This window comes from Mytilus californianus, unplaced genomic scaffold, assembly GCF_021869535.1.
Source record: "Mytilus californianus isolate M0D057914Y unplaced genomic scaffold, xbMytCali1.0.p SCAF_15, whole genome shotgun sequence".
NCBI lineage: Eukaryota > Metazoa > Mollusca > Bivalvia > Mytilida > Mytilidae > Mytilus > Mytilus californianus.
In genome coordinates, this window is record NW_026262637.1 from 25,411,927 (window position 1) to 25,436,951 (window position 25,025).

General features: G+C 32.8%; 1 protein-coding gene across 1 annotated transcript in view; it reads left to right on the plus strand.

The window, feature by feature from the left end:
* The first annotated feature begins 5,210 nt into the window (after positions 1-5,210).
* LOC127725737 (exportin-4-like) overlaps positions 5,211-25,025 on the plus strand; it is a 59,227-nt gene continuing 39,412 nt past the window's right edge. The window contains exons 1-10 of the mRNA XM_052232951.1: positions 5,211-5,261; positions 11,570-11,675; positions 11,958-12,099; positions 12,682-12,823; positions 13,859-13,975; positions 16,068-16,224; positions 16,772-16,881; positions 17,916-18,073; positions 18,626-18,800; positions 19,368-19,544. Coding sequence (XP_052088911.1) covers positions 5,211-5,261; positions 11,570-11,675; positions 11,958-12,099; positions 12,682-12,823; positions 13,859-13,975; positions 16,068-16,224; positions 16,772-16,881; positions 17,916-18,073; positions 18,626-18,800; positions 19,368-19,544 — 1,335 coding nt within the window. The remainder of the gene's footprint in view (positions 5,262-11,569; positions 11,676-11,957; positions 12,100-12,681; positions 12,824-13,858; positions 13,976-16,067; positions 16,225-16,771; positions 16,882-17,915; positions 18,074-18,625; positions 18,801-19,367; positions 19,545-25,025) is intronic.

The following is a 25,025-nucleotide window of genomic DNA, read 5'->3' on the forward strand; positions in this document are numbered from 1 at the left end:
CTCTTTTGAATTGTTTTTCATGTCGGGGCCTTTTATAGCCGACCATACGGTATGTTTATCTCATTGTAAAAGGCCATACGGTTACCTAAACATTGCTTACTTCTACTTCATTTTGGAACTCTGGTGGATAGTTATCTCATTGGAAATCATACTAAATCTCCTTGTTTTTATATAGACAACACTATGCATGGTCAAAGGAAAAACGACGAAGAGACGGACATGCAGCATTCTACAAATCACCGCTTGATAAAATAAAATTTACAAATAGAACAATATGTTATAGTATACTGAAACAATGACATACCGTTTTAAAAACATGATACTAGTAGACAGATATAGAGAATGCAATGGACCTCTTTTCGATTTCATGTTTTTTTCAATTTTATTTATTATTTGTTTAGAACTTTAAAAGAATATATTTAATCTAGTTCAGTGCACAATGTGAAAAAACTCACATACAAAAGTGTAAATCTGAAATGAAATGAATATCGGCATATGGGTGGTCGTACATCTTGTTGAAGTTTATGGACAATTACGTATAAATGAACTGAAAGAATATGTTTTTATATACATAAAAGTTGTCAAATATGCGATAACGACTCAACGACTGTTTTATTGCGCTTCAAATAATAGTCGAGAATCAAATTTTAATTTGATTTGATTGAATAACTCACTGAGACTATGTTTTAAAGTATCTTTAACCAAAGTTGAAGTATGAAAGTATATTAAGCACGCCAATGAAGATCTGAAATAGATTGCAGGCCTATCAGACATTACAAAAGAAGTTAATTTCCTTTCATACTTTTCATATGTTTAACAGAACATTAAAAGACGAGATTTGCATTTAAAAATGAAAATCGCAAATTATGAGGAATCACCTGTTGATAAAATGTCTAAAGCAATATAGCTCCATATAAATCTATATACGAGGGTCTGATTTTTTTATGGGGGGAGGGAGGAGGGGGTCTTTATTTTTTTTATTCTTTATTTTTCAAACTTTTTTTCTCTATTCATTTTTTGCACATTTTTCTCTTTTCTTTATATTTGAGCACCCAATATTCTCCACACTTTATCCCCCCTCACTACTCTTTAGTTTTTTTTCCCATTATTTTCAAATCTATTTAGCCCATTCAGACCCTCATATATAGTATAATCGACTATTTATAGTGAATTTATCAGATATTCCTGTAGATGCAGCATTCAAAATTAATGATTAGCTTAACCTTTATGATTGACTGCACATCTGATGTGATGTAGGTGTCAATTTCATGTAGGTCCTATTTTGATGAGATATATTTGTGACTAGAGTGCACATATTGGTCATATGTGTTTACGTAAAAGTTTGGGCGTTTTCAGCGTTGGTCATCAAGGGGAAGCTAGAGTGGGTGGATTTTGGAGTTGTAGTTTAGTAATGTTAATATAGTTGTGTGCACATGAATAACGATGAGTAATTTAAAACGAAAACTTAAAATGACACATGTACTTTAGTGTGAAAAACCCTTTCGTTCACTTTCTCCTGCAATTCCAAAACGTTTTGACTTGTGCTTAAGAAATCGTTTGAGATGTCAACAACTACCAGCTTATCTTTATTCTTAAGTAATTATATAGTCCAGTGCGCGTTCCAGCTTTGTGAGAACTCAACCTGTCTTTTTTTATATAGCCTTTGTCTTATGTTTCGCCCCTTACAGATGACACTTCCGCGGCCTAGTCACCAGTGGAAACCAATCTGCTACCAGTACCAAATTTCAAGTATCGGTAGAATACGCATAATTTCAATACAGATCTAACCAGATGTAAAACAACTAACAAGATGTTTTCTGTGCTATTTTCCTTTTAGAACCGTTGTTTTCTAACTAGTTAACGATCTTGTAGAAGATTCCATTTTGACTTGACAGGAAACCATCCACCAACACGTCTCAGTGTACTGAAAAGGGGTCTTTGAACCTTTCTGTCTACATCATAACATAAATTTATCGTTCATTATGCTCTTTCTTTCTTTGTGGGTCATTACAGTACTACCCTTTGTGTTTGACTCTTGTACTCAATCTAATTTGCACCCTGACAAAGGTACTATGTCACATCGTATTCGCTACATGAGGGTCTGGATGGGGTCCTTCGTTTCTGTATTCTTTATATTTTTAGAAAATTTTTCTCTATTCTTTATACTTTTTGCTCATTATTCTCTATTCTTTATATTTTAGCACCTCATTATTCTCTTTTTTCTTTTTTTTTGGGGAGTCCATTTTTCTTTTTTCTTCATATTTTTTGTCCATTATTCATTATTCTGTAAACCCCCATCAACATCATCCTACATACACTGTCGAAAACACACAAGGATTTTTCATTCATTCAGATTGAATCTCACCTCATAAGTGCTGGATTTTTGTGTCGCAATCTCATAATGCTGTTTGATCTTCTTTTAAAACATATTTCAGTGGTTGTTGGTGGTTATTGTCTGCTATACGGTATTTGTTTCTCGTTTATTGCTTTGTCATAAACCAGGCAGTTGGTCTTCTCTTTTCAATTGTATCACATTTTGTCATGCCGGGGTCTTTTGTAGCTTACCATATGATATAGGTTTTGCTCATTGTTGAAGGCCGTACGATACATATACTACAACTACATATATATATATAAATATATATTTAACATTGTTGTGCTGATATTTAGAGTAATTATGAATATAATACGTTTTTCAGCCGTGTATTATCTTCACTGGTGATCCAATAGATGGATCTGTCGTAGAGTTGTCACTTGTTTAGACGCACTTCTCAAAATAATTGTTTCTGTGACTTATCTTACGATCCTTTACGATAGATATTTAGCTAATCTGCAATCAATTCCATCTTCATGCTTAATATATCATGTACTATGTTACAACTCTAGATTCTACTAACGAGGAAAGGTAACACTAGGCCACCGAGAGCTATATTATTAGTTCAGTGTAGGTGGCTGAGTGGTTTAGAGCGCTGGATACAGTGCAGGCGGTGTTGTCTCGATATACCAATAGCATGAGTTCGAATCCCGGCGAGGGAAGAACAAAAATTTGCTTCCGCAAATTTGCAGATTTAACATTGTTGTTCTGATATTTAGAATAATTATGTATATTCGCTGGTTGATAGTTTTCTCATTGTTTGACAATCATACCACATCTCCTCATTTTTATATTAATGTTTTTTCTTCTCTCACTTGGTAATAGTTTTTTCCCTTTTCTTTTCATCTCAGTAATGGCAACATGCTCAGCTGTCTAGGTTCTCTACCACAAAGACAGTTTCCATGTAATTAGTTCTTTGTGGTTATTTGAAGAGAAAAGAAAAAGTGCAATAGTGTTTATAATCATCTCGCGTCGGTCTAGTACACAGCAGTGTTCATGTTCATACCACATAACACGCTCTCATTTTGATATGCAAGTAATATTTTCCTCTAGATGTTTAACACCAATTCACCCATTTCTCCTTTATTTCTCCAACAATATATATGTGAGGTTCTGCAGATTCGATGAGTGACTGAAAAGGTATTATCCCGTGACTTCATTAGGAAGAATAATCTGAAGAGATTTTTCATCGTTAGACGATGCTCTTGTTTGATATTCTTCAGTGTCTGGGCCATCCTTTAGTCTTTTTATAGATGACTCACCGCCAGCTGTTGAAATGTGTTGGTTCTAACCTCTTTTCTCTATTCGAAAGTTTTAAGAACATGCACCATCATGATTTGGTCGAACGTCTTAGTTGCAATCATATGGTCTTTCCCACGTTTATAACTATCCCCAAATGATACTTTTCATTAATTGGATTTTTACTTTTCAGAACAACGATGATTGGTGCCATTCGTGAAGCAGAAACTTCTAACCCTAGCTAAGTACCACTGTTTATACCGGATTTGGTTGCTTGATATTTAGTTTTCTGTTCAAGTTACAGTTTTGTAGTCGTTTTAATTTGCCTATAGTGTATCTTTCTTCAACTGTTTTCCTATATTTTTTTTCTAACTACGAGGGCATTTTTGTCACGCTTATTTCGGTGCCGATTCTTCAGCATACACTCTGACCGCTCAATTGTTGTTGACTCGAGTGCCGTCCACTTCCTGCCAGCTGTTTTGTACCCACCCTATTACCTTTGACATGATTGCATTGCAAGTCAAGTATCAACAGTGATCACATTTAACTCCACAAAATTTTTATCAATCAACGCTGAGACATCACGTCTACCATGGCCTACATTTTTTAAGTTATTTTTTGTTAATTGCTGCTCTTTCTTCATGAAGCGTTGTACTTACAGTTCTAAAACATAGCGGCTATACATGATAAGCACTACCATACATAATATGAAAAAAATAACACCCGAAAGCAACCAATTATGAATAAAATGACCACAGCATGTTTTGTTGTAAAATCTGAATAGAAAAAAACTTGAATGACATTTTCATTTGATAATAAACAGAATCACCAAGTGAAAAATAGATTGAACCCATAAATTTGAAAAAAAAATTGTAGTTTCCTGCAAATATATATGATAAATCAAGGAATTGTGTAATTACATATCTTCTTTTTCTTCCTGGTACGGGAAAGACTCCGGTGCCGGAGTGTGGAATATCCCCCAAATCTTTTGCGAATCAAGGATTTTTAATTTAGGATTATAGAATTTTTCGTCTTAATCTTACTATAAAAACCCTTGGAATTTTAACCTTGTCAGTTTCAACTTTTAAAAATCAATCAAAATAATTCATCATGATATCATAGATACAATATATAAATATTTTATATATATTTTATTTGCAATATATATATTGCAAATAAAATAAAATGTTGTTCATACATTACACGATTTAAAAAAAAGATATGAGAAGATTTAATTTTTAATGAAACAACAACCCTATGACACAGAAAAAACCCTCAAAATAAAATAGTGAAGATTTTCCTGTGGGTTTTGTCCAAGAAAGCAAAAGCATAAGCTATACTAGTATTCACCTTTGAAATAAATGTAAATTATATTTTACATTCAAAGTGAAATTAAATCTTTTCACCTTTAAATCAAATTGTGCCTTTTCCTTTGTTTTTATCCGGCCTTGATTCCTCGAACATTTTAAAGAGTAAATGGTCAGTTTCAACTTATGTAAATTTGAGTGCATTACAGTGAAAATCATATTATCCGGAATTTATCCCATCTTAGACCGTCTGATAAATATTATTTTGTTACTTCCGTTTCCGTTTCAGCATGGCGGAAAAAATCACTCAAGAATTGGAACATGCTAGTCAAATTGTTTTGGTACTCATACTGAAGATTATTTCCACTGAAAATTGTTGATATTATATTCATCTAAGTTTCGTATTTCAATCTTCAAAGTTTGCCACAAGCCAAACGGTCCAGGCCAGTGAAAATTCTTTCGGGCCAGTAAAATACCACTAAAACTGTGCAAGAAAATTTAAAGAAAAGCTAATTTTCGAGATTGTAGGTCAACAAGATTTCCGTGAAGACTAAATTACATGAACTAGAAAAAACGCTTAAATTTGGACTTAAGTTGCATCATGATAATTCGACAAAAAAGGCTATACATTGTCATTGTTGATTTTCCCCAAGACTCCCAAAAATACAAAAAGAACCCCATACAAAAAATAGTAAACGTCACATCAATTGTAATTATTTGAAACATTTGTGACAATTATTCTTTTGATACAAGTCATTGTGAAAATCAAAAGTATGGTGCTCATGAAAATATGATAAGATTCACCCAATTTCATTTAATCCCAGTTTGTATGTCCCCGCCACTAGGCATGCTAGGCAAAGGGGGCATTAAGTGTTACCAATTACTGTCCTTCTGTCTGTCCCATATTCATTTCTGCACTCTACCATATGTTTTTCTCATCCAAATTTTATAAAACTCATAGTCATAATGCTAAGAATCAAATACAGACAGAATTTATTTGGCAGTGAATCACCAACCGGCTACCATACTGGAGTTATGTCCCTTTCCAACTTTGAATACTGCATTTTTTCATTTCTACACTATAAATTAAGTTTACCCCATTTAAAGCTTATGAAATTCATACTCAATGCTAAGCACAAGTGGGGACATTGGTATCATGTAATAACAAAAAAGAGTTAAGGTTCTTGACCTCTTAGTTCTGTAGACAGTTTTCAGAAGCATAGTAGCAATTTCATTTAAAACAAGTATAAATCATTAACATTTAATTTTTAATATGTTTGAATACTATTCCTAAGCTATTAAGATTTTTTATTAAGTGTTTAAGTGTAACTTAGGTTACTTTGGATAAATATTGGACCCATTTACACCTCCTTAATTAAGTACAGACAAACTTGTGCAGTTGAAAAATTTTAAGGCCTAGAGTCCATTTGAAAGATAAATAAGTTCATCATAGATACTAGGATTAATTTTTTTTTACGTTAGATGCACGTTTCGTCTACAAAGAGTCATCAGTGACGCTCCAAATCAAAAAAGTAAAAAATTCCAAATAAAGTCTGAAGTCGAAGAGCATTGAGGACCCAAAATTCTGTAATGTTAAAATTTTAAAATTTTGTATTTTGGAAAGAAAATCTTTTTTGGATTTTGATGGGTATTTTTATTTCATCACAGCTGAAGATGGTAAATAAGATAAACATCGGAATTGTATTTGATACTGTCCACTCAGTTAAGCTGTTTAAAACACCTATGGTTGTGTAGCTGTCTAATGTCCATATTGATCATTCCAATACATTTGTAACCCGAGGGCATCTCAAAGATTTTACCAAACTTACAGTTGTTGATTTTTACACATTCTGCATGACTAAAAAAAAAATACCCATCAAAATCAACAAAAGATTTTATCGCTATGAAACACACAGAAGCTGGTTTGTCACACAAACTTGTGACTTTTTTATTTGACATAGTTCAAATTTTTTTCTTTAAAATCAGTGCTTAATATGACTGTACTGTGACAAAATATTGCAGCTTTATTTGGAAGACAGGTTTACTGTCACAGTCTTCTACTTCAATCCAAGTTTGCCCTCCATCCCATTTTTACCAAGAAAATATTCTCAAGTCACCTCCTAAAATTTTGTAAAACTCTTGATTTGTTTTTGATGAGCTTTATTGGAACATATTAGTTTTCGTCAAGCCTGTGACAATTATGTCGCAAAAGTGAGACATAGTGATCCTGGATTCTGGCATCGGCGGTGTCAACATTTAGGTTCAGTCTGTGTTTAAAGTTTTTGTCTCGCCTTGACAGAGTCAATAAGCAAGACATATGTATGCTGTTTCCAGCGGTGGCGTCGGTGGCGACATCAACAATGTATTAGTTTGTGATTAGGTCAGTTTTGTGGGGAACCACTTGTGGTAGGTCAATGAAATTTGGTATACAGTTGTATTAGGATTGGCAAATCTCATTTCCATAAAAATTATTTGGACCCGCCTCCTCAGTCATGGTCTATTGACTTTGAAACTTTTGCATAGTTGACATGTATTAGTTTGTGATTAGGTCAGTTTATAAGTTTATAGGGAACCACTATGAATAGGTCAATGATATTTGGTATGCAGTTATATAAGCATTGGCACATCTCATTTCCATGTAGATGGTTTGGCCCTGCCCCTTCAGACATGGTCTATTGACTTTGAAACTTCTGCTTAGTTTACATGTATTAGTTTGTGATTAGGTCAGTTATTGGGGAAGATCATGGTCGAGCGACTTTGAATTAATAAGCAATGTTGCTGTCTATCAGATTGTCTATTTCTGGATTTAATGCTGACAGGCGAGACATATCTCTGTGTCAACAGTTTTTATACGACCGCAAAAAAATTTTTGTGGTCGTATATTGGTATGACGTTGGCGTCGTCGTCGTCGTCGTCTGGCGTCGTCCGGCGTCGTCCGAAGACACATTGGTTTTCGCACTCTAACTTTAGTTTAAGTGAATGGATCTCTATGAAATTTTACCACAAGGTTCAATACCACAAAAGGAAGGTTGGGATTGATTTTGGGGGTTATGGTACCAACAGTAAAGGAATTAGGGGCCAAAAATAAGCTTTTTTTGTAACTTCCAGACATAACTTGTGTGTTAGTGTATGGATCTCTCTGACATTGTACCACAAGGTTCCATATCACAAAAGGAATGCTGGGATTGATTTTGGGGGTAATTTCCTCAAAATTTTAGGAATTAGGGGCCAAAAAAGGGGCAAAAAACAAGCATTTTTCTAGTTTCATGACAATAACTTGTGTGTAAGTGTATGGATCTTTCTGAAATTGTACTACAAGGTTCCATATCACAAAGGGAAAGCTGGAATTGAGTTTGGGGGTAATTGCCTCCATATTTTAGGAATTAGGGGCCAAAAAGGGGCAAAAAACAAGCATTTTTCTAGTTTCAGGACAATAACTTGTGTGTAAGTGTATGGATCTTTCTGAAATTGTACTACAAGGTTCCATATCACAAAGGGAAAGCTGGGTTTGAGTTTGGGGGTAATTGCCCTAAATGTTTAGGAATTTGGGGCCAAAAAGGGGCCAAAAAACACATTTTCCTAGTTTCCAGACAATAACTTGTGTTCAAGTGTATGGATCTCTCTGAAATTGTACTGCAAGGTACCATACCACAAAGGGAAGGCTGGGATTAAGTTTGGGGGTGATGAATCATAAGGGGGTTCAAAAAATTGGGGGGGGGGGGGTTTCCTTTTTTTTTTCTTTTAAAATTTTCCATTTTAAGTTGGTTATTTCTGATTTATATTTAAAAGCAAATAATAATGATATGGTAGGAGATACACACCAAACAGGATGTGTAAATTATTATATAATAAGTATTGTGCAATAGCAAGAAATTTTCAATTGCACAGTATTGCACAATAGCAAGAAATCTTCAATTGCACAGTATTGCGCAATAGCAAGAAATCTTCAATTACACAGTATTGCGCAATAGCAAGAAATATCCAATAGCACAATATTGCGCAATAGCAAGAAATTGTCAATTGTACAGTATTGCACAATAGCAAGAAATATTTAATTGCACAGTATTGTGCAAAAGAAGATACTTCGTATAAATTGCTTATTTCTTGACCAATTTCAATGGGGTTTTATTCTTGAATTCTTGGGGTTCTTTAATATGCTGAATCTAACCGTGTATTTAGTTTTTGGATTTTGGGCCCCGTTTTTAAATTGGTCCGCATTGAGGTCCAAAGGGTCCAAAATTAAACTTTGTTTGATTTCATCAAAAATTGAATTATTGGGGTTCTTTGATATGCCGAATCTAACCGTGTATTTAGATTCTTAATTTTTGGTTCCGTTTTCAAATTGGTCTACATTAATGTCCAAAGGGTCCAAAATTAAACTTAGTTTGATTTTAACAAAAATTGAATTCTTAGGGTTCTTTGATATGCTGAATCTAAACATGTATTTAGATTTTTGATTATGAGCCCAGTTTTCAAGTTGGTCCAAATCGGGGTCCAAAATTAAACTTTGTTTGATTTCAACAAAAATTGAATATATGGGGTTCTTTGATATGCTGAATCTAACCATGTATTTAGATTTTTGATTTTTGGGCCCCATTATCAACTTTGTCCACATTGAGGTCAAAAGGGTCCAAAATTAAACTTTGTTTGATTTCATCAAAAATTGAATTCTTGGGGTTCTTTGATATGCTGAATCTAACCATGTATTTAGATTTTGGATATTGGACCATAATACAAAATGTAGGTGAATGTCCAATTTAAAATTTTTAAGTTCTTAGACCACATTCATTCTGTGTCAGAAACCTATGCTGTGTCAAATATTTAATCACAATCCAAATGCAAAGCTGTATCAAGCTTGAATGTTGTATCCATACTTGCCCCAACTGTTCAGGGTTTGACCTCTGCGGTCGTATCAAGCTGCGCCCTGCGGAGCATTTTATTTACAGCTAACTTTCAGATGCAGTCTGAGTTTGAGGTTTTTCAGTCATCAATAACTTTGTCAAACCTTCATGGAATTTTATGAAATTTGGACAGAAGTTTGTTTATGACCAAAAGACAGTATCCAGAGCAAACTTTGGAAAATATTTATTTTCATTTTTCCTTATTTTAAATAGATAAATGGACTTACTTTCCTTTACAGTTACAAGTAGATACAGTCTGGGGTTAAGGTTTACTTTTATTACTTTGCGAATCCTTTGTAGAATTTTATGAACCTTTGGCAGAAGCTTTTTTATGATTAAGAGATAATGTCTGAAGCAAACTTTTGAAAATATATTTTTTTCTTTTCAGTATTTTTCTGATAGATGGACTTTGTTTTTTACAGTAAACATTAAAAGACAGTCTGGGATAAAAAAAATTTGACATGATAAATTTGTAAACCTTCATGGAATGTTATGGAACTTGGACAGAAGCTAATCTTCAAGATCAAGAAATAGCATCTAAAGAAAAAGTTTGATTGTTTTTTTAAATTCTGTACTTTACTTTTTAAGTCAACAAAACACTGACAGCAGTAATTGCAGGCGAGACACAGGGTTCCATGGAACCCCTTACAAATTTTTTATTAACAGCACTATCTACAGAGACCAAGCATTATGTTTCTCTACAACAATGCATTACTAAGACGTTTGAAATTATGGACACTTATCATTATCCAGGACAAACATATCTGACATTGATCACTATGTTCATTACTGTAAACCAACTCATTTTCGCGAGTGATTTATAGTTTGTGACTTTCGCGAGTAGAAAAATAACACGAATATGTAAAACTTGGATCTTTCCTTATTTAACTACATCAAGCGAATTTCAAAATCGGAAATTAAATAGCCGCGAAATGGGCTTGTAAGGGCTAAACGCGAAAAAAAGTATTCACAAAAATAAAGTTGGTTTACAGTATTAGAAGGCCAATTGCAATACCATCAGAATATATAGTAAAATGAATAAAAATAAATTTCAATGCAAGCAGGCCAATTTTCATTAGTTATCAATATGAGGACCACAAACATAGAAGATGTTTCAAAAGAATTTTTACATTTTGTTTGTTATAACAAATATCCAATCGGACATGAATAATCAATATATTGTTTGTCCAACCCTGCAATCTATGATTCTAAGCCTAAATCTAGAAGTATTTGTCAACTTTCACCAAAATCTATATTTTTGACCTATTTGTGATGTAAACATGTAAATGTCAATGTTTTGAAAGAAAAGCTCGACAAAAATCACTATTTCACTTACTTATATGTTACATGTATGCATCAACTTTTCAGCCGAATCAATTGAGTATCCATAATTTTTGTTACAATATACGTACGTGCTTTTTTTTGTGCTCATTTTCTTTACTATGTTTATATGTGGAGACCTGCAATTTTGTCATGATTCACAACCAATACTGTAAATTCAGAAATTATAGCGAGGTTTTTATTAATGTGAATAATGAGACTTGGTGAGTATCGCAATAATAAGAACTAGCATTCCAATATCTGATAAATATATGTGTATGCAGCTTTTCCCAAAATCCCAAGAATTAATCTAGCATTTTTGTCTGTTTTTCAATCAATACACTCAATAATTTCTGAATTTACAGTATATATGTAATGACATTGGGACATAGAATCTTCATTAATTACAGCCATGATTTATTTTTAAGGCTGCACCAAATATTGTAACACCAGAACAGAGAATTGCAGCAGAGCATGTAATACTAGAATTCAGGAAAACTAAGTTGCCATACAATATATGCAAGTATATTTTAGGTAAGTCATTTCAAGATATGTTCAGATTAAATCAAATTTTCCAGTTTCAATTGCTGTCTGTCTTCATATATTATATAGCTGATTAAGTGTGTGTCTAAAAGTGTTATTGCACTTGACTATCCATACATACAAACATACATATTTCATTTTAAACTTTTTTTATAATTGGAAACAATGAAATTCTCACTTCACAATTTTCTTTATTTGAACCAGAGTAATACCATGTTTTGATATCTTAATACACTAGTTATGTTTTGTTAATTTTCATTATTTTATTTTTAGAAAACAGTAAATGTGACTATGTCCTGTTCCAAGCAGCAACAACAATCAAAGAAAGTGTGATAAGAGAATGGGCATTACTGGAGGCTACTGATATTGAGGCTCTACGTTCATTTCTTTTACATTTTATTACACAGCATATTTCGTAAGACTTTTACAATATTTTCTTAGAGAAATTATAGTGTTTTGTTCAGTTTTTTTCATACACAAATTAGTTCCTGGATGAAATTGTCATTGACAAAATGACACTCCCATCTTGTAATACAAATTACAAATAAGCAACAATAAACAGTCTTAAGATGTGATATACATTTAAATGAATATTTTTTTTACTGGTTTTCAATACATTATACATTTGTAACTTAAGATTATAAGTATTATCCAAGTTTTGCACTACTTATTTACCCTTTGAACTTATAAAACCTTACCTTACATATTTATTCATACCTAAATCTGCTATTCACAAACTAAAAAAAAGTATTTATAACAGTTACAAGTGTCATTACAGGGACAGCTCAAGGCTGTTAATCATTACAAATATTATTGTAAGAACTGAAAGTAAAAAGTCTCTTTAGAGTTTTAACTGTAATCTTGCATTTCATATGACATGGAAGAACAGTCTCATTTGATTATAATAAAATGTCTTTGTTTTTTTACTAAAAGTTAAAATTTTGTGGTTCTTAGAATGTAGCAGACCAAGCATGAATTGTATAACATTTAATTACAGATTGCAGAGTTATGCAAGAGAACAGATTTTACAGACAGTAGCTGTCATACTGAAGAGAGGAACCATAGACATTAAAGGAGCAAGCTGTGACAGTCTTTTCCAAGATGTCACTAATCTGGTGGCTAGTGGTAATGTCACTATGGTGAGTCATGTGACCAGAGGTCACCAATGTATTGGCTAATGGTAGTATTACTGTGTTGAGTTGTGTGAGTGGAGGTTACTAATCTGGTGGCTAGTGGTAATTTTTCTATGGTTATTCATGTGACTAGAGGTCACTTATCTGGTGGCTAACGGTAATGATACTATGGTAAGTCATGTGACTGGAGGTCACTAATCTGGTGGCTAGTGGTAATGTTACTATGGTGAGTCATGTGACTGGACTTCACTAATCTGGTGGCTAATGGTAATGTTACTATGTTGAGTCATGTGACTTGAGGTCACCAATCTGGTATCTGGTAATTTTTCTATGGTAAGTCATATGACTAGAGGTCACCAATCTGGTGGCCAGTGGTAATGTTACTATGGTGAGTCATGTGACTAGATGTCACCAATCTGGTGGCTAGTGGTAATGTTACTATGGTGAGTTATATGACTGGAGGTCACCAATCTGGTGGCTAGTGGTAATGTAACTATGGTGAGTCATGTGATTGGAGGTCACCAATCTGGTGGTTAGTGGTAATGTTAATATGGTGAGTCATGTGACTGGAGGTCACCCTGGTGGTTAGTGGTAATGTAAATATGGTGAGTAATGTTACTGACTAGTAGTTATATAAGTAAAGGGGTTGTTGGTAAAGTCAATGGAGAGCAACCTGACAACACAAAATACTTAAAAAATAAGCTATTTTACCATAGTTATTAATGTGAAAAATAATTGTTAAGAAAATCCCTGTCCAGTTGTTTCATCCAGTGGATGACATTTATCAAAATACCTAAAATTTAAATATAATTCAACCAAATTAACAATGATTAACTTTATCAAATTGCTATATCTTTTAAGAACTCAGCCCTTTTGACAAGACAAAATGTTTTCATTGCAGGATCAGTCTCTTATATTTAATTTGCACATGATTTTACTGAAGTAAATAAGATGTCTTGAAAAGGGATTTTTTTATGACTGATATTATTTATGTGTTTTTGTTTAAACATATGAATTTCTACAAAAATATGATTTTTTCAGCAATTGGTTGCTTGTTCTATGCTGACAGCTTTACTAAATGAATACTCTAGTTCCAGTAGGACCAGTAGTGTGGGTTTTACATGGGAATTTCATGCCAAGTGCAAAAGAGCCTTTGAGGTAATAATATTGATAAAAGCATAATCAGTAGTAACAGGCTTCAGCTTCCTACAAATAATGTGCTCACAAAAGATGACTTGGCAGAACTTTACATATTACAAAATTTCCAGGAAATGATAAAGATATACAAATGACATTCTTTTAATTGAATGTTTGTTTGGTGGAATATTTAAGAAATATTTCATGGGGGCTTGAATTTATACTGATTTTACCACAAGCCCCCATGAATTATTTCTATTCTAATAGGACAAATACAGCAATTCATATGGAATCGAAGTGCTCTCAGTGAAGGCAAACATTTGCAGCTCCCGTAATTAAAACACTATTAATATAGACATAAAATAACTGAGAAAAGTGAACTAGTGACATGCTTAAAACTATTTACAATAACGTACTTAGATAGGTTTGGATGAATTTAAATGATAGTCTTACTTATATGTAAAAAAATTGGCTTTTAACAAATTTTATCATCGTTTGTTTATGTTTCCTTGTTTTGATGACTTTCAATTTCACAACCATGCAGTTTCCCGTAAAATGCTTATACTCTTACATTATTAGCTCACCTGGCCTGAAGGGCCAAGTGAGCTTTTCTCATCACTTGTCGTCCGTCGTCGTCGTCGTTAACTATTTACATTTTGAACTTCTTCTAGAGAACCACTGAATGGAATGAAACCAAACATGGCATGAATGTTCCTTATGAGGTGCTGACCAAGTGTTGTTACTTTGAAGCCGATCCATCATCCAAGATGGCCGCCAGCGGTGGACTTAGTTTAACATAGGACCCTATGGGAAATACATACAAATGTCTTCTTTTAGAGAACCACTAAATGGAAAGAAACCAAACATGGCATGAATGTTCCTTATGAGGTGCTGACCAAGTGTTGTTACTTTGAAGCCGATCCATCATCCAAGATGGCCGCCAGTGGAGGACTTAGTTTAACATAGGACCCTATGGGAAATATTTACAAATGTCTTCTTTTAGAGAACCACTAAATGGAATGAAACCAAACATGACATGAATGTTCCTTATCAGGTGCTGACCAAGTGTTGTTACTTTGAAGCCGATCCATCATCCAAGATGGCCGCTAGCGGGGGACTTAGTTTAACATAGGACCCTACGGGAAATACATACAAATGTCTTCTTTTAGAGAACCACTGAATGGAATGAAACCAAACATGGCATGAATGTTTCTTTTGAAGTGCTGACCAAGTGTTGTTACTTTGAAGCCAATCCATCATCCAAGATGGCTGCCAGTGGGGGACAATGTTTAACAAAGGACCCTATGGACAATACATACAAATGTCTTCTTTTAGAGAGCCACGTACTGAATATATTGAACCCAAACATAGCATGAATGTTCCTTATGAGGTGCTGACTAAGTGTTGTTACTTTGAAGCTGATCTTTCATCCACGATGGCCGCCAGCGGGGGGACTTCCTTTAACATAAGACCCTATGGGAAATACATACAAATGCTTCTTTTAGAAGTGCACTGAATGGAATGAAACCAAACATGGCATCAATGTTTCTTATGAGGTGCTGATGAAGTGTTGCTACTTTGTTGCCGATTTACTTGTTAAAGATGGCCACCAGGATTTTTTTATTATATTACAGGACCAATATTAAACCAAATTTGGCCTCACTCATTATTAGGGTATCATAAACAATGTTATGATTTTAATCTATTTTTACATGATTTCAAAAATCAAAGTAGAATCAGGTGAGCGACACAGGCTCTTGAGAGCCTCTAGTTGTTCAATGACGTCATTTACACCAATTGACGCCTTGTAGCTCATTCATAAAAAAGCATATGACATGGGAGTATGATCGAAACAGCCTAAACAAATCATGACGTTGCCGATCAGTTGACATACAATATTTTCATATTTTACCACGGGTGTGTACTCAAAGCGTTTGAAGAACGTCATATTAGAATTTCCAATATTAAGAATGACCAAAAAAATTAACAATACTTAAAGAGGGATAAGGGGAATGGCCAAAAGTAGAGCTCAGTATAACAGACCATATCACGATTTAATTAAAGTACATGTATATTTCATTTATGAAAAATTAATCATTTTACTTAATTTCAGGAGAAGGACTTGAAGAGAGTTTTCCAGTTTGCTTTACAAGTAATGAATGAACTTGAGAGACAACCAGAACCACTAACAAGGGAGGCAACTGCAGTACTAAACCGACTATTGTCAATATCAGAACATGTATTATGCTGGGAATTCACCCCCAAAGTCTGTATCCTTCATGAAAATGACAGAGTAGGAAAAAGAAAAATGAGAAGTGATTCATTACTAGAAATATGGCCTTGCTCAATTACTTAAAGATATAAAATAACAGAAATGGGGATAACATTATGAGGAATAGGTCTTATACATTTTTCTGAAAGTTTTTTGCATGGCCAATACTCCCTTCTATCATAATTATTTGGTGTTTTAAAGAAAACTGAAAACCATTAAAGTGCAACCATTAGTCATTAATATTAATACCTTCTTGTAGGAACTCATACACTTAAAGGTTTTTATAGAGATTTATTTCAAACTATGCACATACCAAACCAAGATAAAAGTACTTTGCTATTCTTTCAGCATTCAAGTTGTTTTTGTAAACAATAGTTATGAATGTTTCTTATATTGCAAGCATATGCCAAAAATGACGATAAAAATTATTGTACTTTTAATAGGAATAGCCAATTGTATCCTCCTACATAATTATTAAAATGTGTTATTATAGATCCTAATAAAACATATAAATAGTTGTAGTTTCTTTAACTGAATTTGTAAAGTCCGAAGACATATTGGTTCATTTGAAATGAACCAGAATGTACCATTGAAACCCAATGAGAATTGGAGGGATACACTGTTAGATAAATCTGTTGTAGAATTGTTCTTTAAGGTACGTACATTTAATGTAAAAAAAAATTGGATTATCAATATGTCATTTTCAACCATTTTCTTGTGAAGACAAAGATTGCTTTCTTTAATTAAAAAAAAGTGTGTCATAGTCAAATATATTTTAAGAAAATTTGTTATTGTGCCCTCAAAATTTCTCTGGACATGTTGGTACATCGGTGAAAAAAGAGAGGCGAAATATACCAAAGGGACATTCAAACTCATAAGTCGAAAATAAACTCACAACACTATGGATAAAATAGAAAAAGACCAACAGACAAACAACAGTACACAAAACACAACATAGAAAACTAAAGACCGAGTAACATGAACCCCACTGAAAACAGGGGATGATCTCAGGTGTTCCGGAAGGGTTGAAAGTCTTGTTTTCAGTATTCAATTATTGGCTAACATAGTTTGGATAGGAAAATTTGAAATATATGCATGTATTTGTAAATTCTATGGATTTTACTTTATACATCCTGTGGGAGTTATTTCTATAAATAATTAAGATACTGTGGATTCACTTATTTTCGTGGGTACCAATTTTCGTGGATTGCGGAAAACTTGCATTTTTGTGGATATTTGATTTCGTGGTTTTGCAAAAGTCTTCATAAACCCTTATTGAAAATGTGTAATTCGTTGAACATTTAATTTCGTGGTTTACCTGTACCCACGAAATCCACGGAAATTGGTATCCAACGAATAATAATGAATCCACAGTATTTCGTAATTTTAGGAGAATTTGTTCTCTGCTATGGACAAAAAATACATTGTGGTCTATCAAATAAATATTATGAAATTATTTCAATTTGTTTCTTCAGATGTTTGTACATAAATGGAAATGAAAACTTCAGTGATAGATTAAAAAACAAGAGCACACTGATATAAATGAGGTTATGAAAAATATAACATCTTCAGACTTTTAAGTCCATCAATTTGTCATATTATAACAATGGAACATCTTACAAATACATTTTAATATGTTGATTTTTTTCATTCCAACAAGAAAAGAAATTTGTGCAACTATTGTTTCAGATATATAAGAGAGTCCGTTACAATTCTGATATGGCCAATCATTGTTTACAATGTATATCCCAGTTAGCTTCATTAAATGGACCAGTATTTCCTGATGACAAATCTAAGTGCCAGTATTTAGCTTTTTTGTTAGGAGCATTTCTTCCCATGTTGGCCAGGTAAAATTTAATTTCGTAAAGGGTGACAAAATATTTAACTCAAAATAAAATAAAATATGGCAACACAGAGATACCTAATAGAAGAAGATATGATGTGTATAGCAATGAGACAACAACCCAACTAACCAATAGCCATAATATATCTAGAAGGCAACATATGGTATTCATCAATAGTCATTTGGTCTGTACAATAAAGCAAGCTTTAAAGAAAATTTTTCTGGATTAAACTGTTTTTCATCTCAATCATTGACAAAATTTTCTTAAAAACAAGTGAATGCTCAACTTGATTTATTGATATTTTTGGTAATATGTGAAGTTCTAACCTCATTTTGAGAAAAAAACACATGGCCTATTGTATTAACAATATGTGAAACATAAAATATTACCATAGAAGTAATATAAACAAAAGAAAATGCGAATAGGTTTATCGACCTGTCATTCTGGAAAACATTCATCATTCTGTGTTCCTGAGTTCTAATAGCTGATAATAGGGTGTGTATATGTAAACCTATTCAAGATAACTTAAAATGTTACTAGTACATTTTATTACAGTATTGAGCTACAGGATTTTGAGAACCTAGGTATAGCCAACACATTTAAAAATGTGGTTAATACTTTCTCTGCTGCCACCTTTATGAGTGTGCCCTCTGAAATGATGGAAAGCTTTCTACACAACCTTACACAGCAGACGTGTACAATGGGGAGATCAGCTACAATGGAGGAGGCAGTAAGTATAAATAATACTTCTTATGACCAGTTGAACAAATTTTAAGGTTCTGTCTGGCTATTTTAATGAACTTATTGTTTTAGTTTCTTAGTCTGCTTCATACAAAGGAAGGAATAGTACAAATGTTACAGCCGTATCAGGACGAAAACATGTTAATATGATATGAATATGTACCATGCTTTGTGCTATACCGACTCGCTGAGACGGATTTATCAGGTGCTGTTATCACAACAGTCCACAGGATGACATTCCTACCTAACCAGACACATTATTCTGACTCCGAGCAGACCAGTATTTTGTAGCAGCAGCAAATACCAATTTTCAAGTCTTTCATTTTGAACAGAACAGTATCCAACCCACAGCGTCCAATAACAAAAAGTAATCATAGTTCGGAGAACCTTGCAGTAATTATGATATTTCTCTAAAATGTTTTTGTAAGGTCTCCAACATTAATTTGGTATGTTGATTACCTATAAAATAAAAAAGTAGTTATTCCACAACAATGTATCACATTAGATTTTGGTATTTCTTGATACAAAATGTAATGAATTATGTTTTATTTGTTAGCTACATAAGGATGACACTGTTTATATGGAAGCTTATGAATTCATGCTTGAATCCTGGATGGAGTTAGTAAATAAAATGAAGGATATTAGTGTTGATTCTCTGAAACCAAAGGCTATAGAAGTGTTTAACACATACATTCAGTGTCATATCAGTGGTCCAGAGGGAACTAGAACTCAGGTATGTTATGGAGACTACAGTGTCATATCAGTGGTCCAGAGTGAACTAGAACTCAGGATGTTATGGAGAAAAACCCAAGGCTATACACAGGCAAATTTTGTTCACGTGAATTTCACGTGAGTCTCATTTCACGTGAAAGTCACGTAAAATTCACGTGAGTTTCACATGAATTTCACGTGAATTTTTGCTCACGTGAATATCACGTGAATTTTTCATGTGAATTTCACGTGAACAGTTTTCACGTGAAATTCACATGAAATTCACGTGAAATTCACATGATCTGACTTACGTGAATTTAACATGAACTTGTTAACGTGAAACTCATGTGAAATTCATGTGAATTTCACATAAACTTTTTTTCATGTGAAATTCACGTGATCTCACTCACATGAAATTCACATGATTTGACTCACGTGAATTTCACATGATCTGACTAACGTGAAATTCACGTGAAATTCATTTGATCTGACTGAGGCTAATTTTTTATATAATGTGCTTACGTGGTTGGTTTTGCACAAGATAAAATCACTGTTTAAAATAATTAAGTGTGTGCACTAATTATTGCCATTTTGACATAATCGCCAAAATGTAAAAATAATTATTGAAGAGGAATTAGAATAAGAATATAGATATTTTATTTGTTTGAAATACAAAAATTAACAAATTCTAACAAAATTTCACAATAAACATTTTAAAACTTACTCAGGAGAACATTTTTACTAGCACTTTAATATAATTTACATAAAAGGGGGACATATAACCATCAAATGATTAATATTTATCTTTTTATTTCGCATGAATTATCTCCCTTGATAGTGGATTAGATGCAACTACAAAAAGATCAGTGTTGGTTTTGAGTTGTATTTTCTATCACTGTTTATATTTATCTCTAGTAGAGCAATATAAGGATAGAATTTGTATCTTTGATTTCAAATTCCTAAGATACCTAGAATATATTGATGGGCTAATATTGATTTATATCAGTAATATTTCTATTTTTATTTATCAGTAAACTTAATTTCTTTCACACATTTAAAGTTTCCTTTATTTTTGTACTCTTATAAAATATGGGAGGTAACTCCAGCTTTTGAAATAGATTCCTGTTACTGTAATTAAGATTCTTTACTTTCCATAATTGCAAAGAAAAAAATCACTTCAAAACCTGAGTTATCTCCCTTTTTTGCTGTGTATTAAACTTTTCCTCAAACTTATAAGTCAAGTACAATTTTGAGCTTTGAACCACACATAAGATTAACAATAGGACATATGAATAAAAATAAGTAAGTGTGCTGAAAAGAATTTTATTGGGCCAAATGTTGTCAATAAATGTAAAATTGAATGTTTATCAAAGTAAACATATTGGAGGTGCAGTATATTTTTAAAACTGCTTTGCTATCAGAAATATGAAAAATGTTTGATTTAATGTGTATTACAAAAGCGGTAAATGCTAACTACTCCCTCATCTAAAAAAAGGAAAGAAAAAAGAAAATATCTTCTCTCAGGGATTGCATGTGTATCAACTGGATTGCAATTTATGTGTTGGTACACTTCAAAATATTTCATAAACCTTTTTATAATGATCAAGATTTCTCAATTTTTCCTTTTGAGTTAATGAGTTGTCAGGGTTTGTCAATCAATGGGAAAAATTTTAAACTAAATATTAATTTTATAATTTCAGTAGTAACTAGGTAGGGATTTATTTAAATTTTATGTTGCGTTTTTTTTTTACATTGAGTCTATGGGAGTAACATTCTGACTTAACAGTGCTTAATGAAAAATGACAAAAAATCTTTAGGGTAGGCTATTATTAAGACTAAAAAGTAGGGTAGTTGGGGTAACCACATATATCATCTGCCCCCCCCCCCCCCCCCCTTTGTGGGAAAAATTTTGGTTGATTATATAGGGAATCACTGAAGCATGACAGGATTGTCTGAAATAATTTGTTAATTTATAGCGAATGGTTGGTTAAATTTACAACTTTGATAGATCTGATATTATTTATTAAAAAAAAAACTACAGTCTTGAAACATGTAAAACCAGGAATTTTACACCTAAAAATGCTGTATAATTTTCAAATATTTTTAATTATCTTTTAAAATGTATAGATAATAAACATATTTTAAGTCCTATATAGTGTCCCAGGCAAATGCATTAATGTGCTATGTATGTTATCGAAAATTATTGATTGACATTAAATTATTACCAGAGGCATATATACTAAATAATGTCTCGATCTTATATTATTTAGCTGTAATAAATGTGAGGGTATAATTGCCAATTAGACAGGCTGTTAATTGGATTAAACATATATATTCTTCAACTAAATGAAATAACTTCATTGAAATTATATCTAACAATATAGTTTATATTATATTAAAATATATCAAATAGTTTTAAGGGTTAAACTTAATGCTCTACTAAAGGGGTGCTCCTATGTAAATGATGCTTGTAAACAAAAGAATTTGTTATTTGTTCATTTATATGTCTTACTTAGTCAGGACTTTAAGCAGTAAATATCATTTTAAAAATGAATTGAGTCAGTAAAGTCGGGATGCTGATTATGCTAAGAAACATTGGATATTGGTCTATAATAGACCATTGAATGGGGAAACCAGCATGTACTATTTGCACATGGATAACTATTCTTCGTGACGATATCTGGGACCGGAGGTCGGTTTTTAAAACGCTTGAAAGATTCAGATGAATGATGCAAATTGAAGACGCCGGTAACCAACTGACAACAACTTGAACAAGTACTTGTTTCTGTTTATTTAACTAGACAAACACAATCAAGGAGTTATGAACGCATAGAAACTCGAGGAAATAAAACAGGTAACTCAAATAAATGATTTAATAGTGCGGAAATAAACAGAAATAGTGAAAATGTTTTTTCAACTTTTGACCTGATGATCAGTTCACAGTTGTAAAACTCCGTTTAAAATAAACACTCATTAGACACACACATGTATACTCAAAAGTTGATACAAAACAAGAAAACTCGAAGAAAAAATTCCATCTTCGTCATCCAACTGATGGTTTGAAAAAATGATGTATGATTCTATGAATTGACCTCAGCCTGCTCAGCTCCGGGCTCCTGTAGCCCTAGCTCTGGTTGATTTTTTCTTTGTTCAGAGTCATTTAACCATATTGTAATCAGGTTACTAGGGCAAATAGAGGTATAAAAGAGAGAAATAGCTGTAGAGAAGGAGTTACGATTTTGTGTACGAAAGAAATGTACTTCAGAGATTTAAGATTATGCCACTGTATTGTTGAGCCTGCAGTTTAGATGTTGTAAACTTATATTACTGTTACTTTGGATTTTGAATAATTCAGTAATGAGTATTGAACTTTTAATCAACTTTGTGTTTATGTTCACTGGCAAGACTTAGTTCAGACTACACCAGGACTCCCTCAATCAGGCTACCAGTTCTTTTCTAGGGTAATCACGTAACACTGTAATCAGTGACACTGTGTACGAGTGAAAGGCACGACCTGAAACTAATACACTCAACAACACAGCACAAACACAAGGATACACACTTTAGTTGAAGTTGTATAACCAACTTTTCGACACAGGTTATACTTTGAGAATTTACATGCAACTTTTAAAAAAACAATTATTTCTGAAAATTGAAAAACATACATGCATGATTGAAATAGATAAAACCATGATAACAAATATTAAAATGTTTATTAGTCCCCTACCAGCAAAGCCAAGGGGACTTTAAGTAATGCTTGAAAATATTGATTTGATATTTATACATTGTATATAGTTTTACCATGACAAATTTACAGATCAAGTTCAATATTTATTCTGGTGAGATGTTTTTCTTTGCATAGCTATGGTCCTTGGACTTAAAAAATTCAGGCAAATAATCTGTTTTTCACTTTCTTTGTTTGTTATACTTGGAGATATTGATTTGGTAATTGTCATGAATCATGATTGTTGTACATGTATAGTTTTACCATGACAAGTTGCATGTACAATAATGAATTTAGGGCCCAAAAACAAGGATTTTCTGGTTTCCATACATTAATTTGAATATAATATAAAAATAAGGAGATGTGGTATAATTGCCAATTAGACAACTCTCCATACTAGATCAAATGACATAGAAGTAAATAACTACAGGTCACGGTACGGCCTTCAATTATTAGCAAATCCCATACATTTCTATGGATCTCTATGAAATTGAACCTCAAGGTTCATACCAAAAAAAGGAAGGTTGGGATCGATTTTGGAGGGTTATGGCCTTAACCATTCAGGAGTTAGCATGGTTAGGCCAGGGTTTTTTAATTTGTTGGTTTGCACATTTTACACATGAAAAAGTCGAGTCGGTCGGTCGAGAATAAAAAGAAAAAAAATATCTTTCAAGACAGAAAAAATATATTTCACCTTACTAACAAAATGTTTGGTTTGCTATCTTGTCATCGCTTTAATTCTAGTTCCATGAATTATTATTGCTCAGCTGTTATAAACATAAATATACAATATATGTACATTGTCGGAAAATATATAATTTATTTGTATAAGCTTTAGAAACAGGACGAAAAGCAGAGCCCTCATGAATTATGAATATTCTTGGGTGAACAAATCTTCATATCTCCCTTTGTCACTGGAAATAAATGTATATTGTGTTAAATATAAGTTTAAGTTCCCTATATACTAAACTAAAGATGCTAAAGAGTGTCTCAACATCATGAACTTTGAAATAAACCATAAAAATTTTTGCCAAAAGTATTGAATTATATTACTCCATTTTAACTGAAACTTGATTTTACCATAGTGCCTAAGTTATATGCTAATTAATTATGAGGCTTAATCAATTGCCCTTCTTTCAATGAAAATTACACGTTAAATTGCCCTTTTTACAATGACATTTACGTGTAAAATTGCCCTTTTTCTGACTAGCACCCTGCCCTTTTCAAATCCTGGCTAGAACACTGAGTTATGCCCCTTTATAAATGGAAAAATTGCAAAATTTTTAGTTTCCGTTCTCTAACTTTAAGTTTGCCTCAACCAAATGTTATGAAACTTATACACAATGCTTATTACCACAAAACATAGATCAAGTTGGAATTTTGGTGGCGTCACTTTAACCGTTCTAGAGTTATGCCCCTTTATAAATGGAAAAATTGCAAAATTTTAAGTTTCCATTCTCTTACTTAAGTTTGTCTCTACCAAATGTTGTGAAACTTATACACAATGCTTATTACCACAAAACACAGATCAAGTTTGAATTTTGGTGGCGTCACTTTAACCGTTCTAGAGTTATGCCCTTTTATAAATGGAAAAATTGCAAAGGGTCAGCGGGAATAAAAAAGCATGAATGGTCAATTTTATTTTTATTCTGCAAATCAGAAAAATAGGGTCAGCGGATCCGTAAACCAACAAATAAAAAAACCCTGGCCTAAGGGACCTAAACAATACTTTTCTAATACACTGTACAAGTTACCTATTTCTTGACCAATTTCAATGAA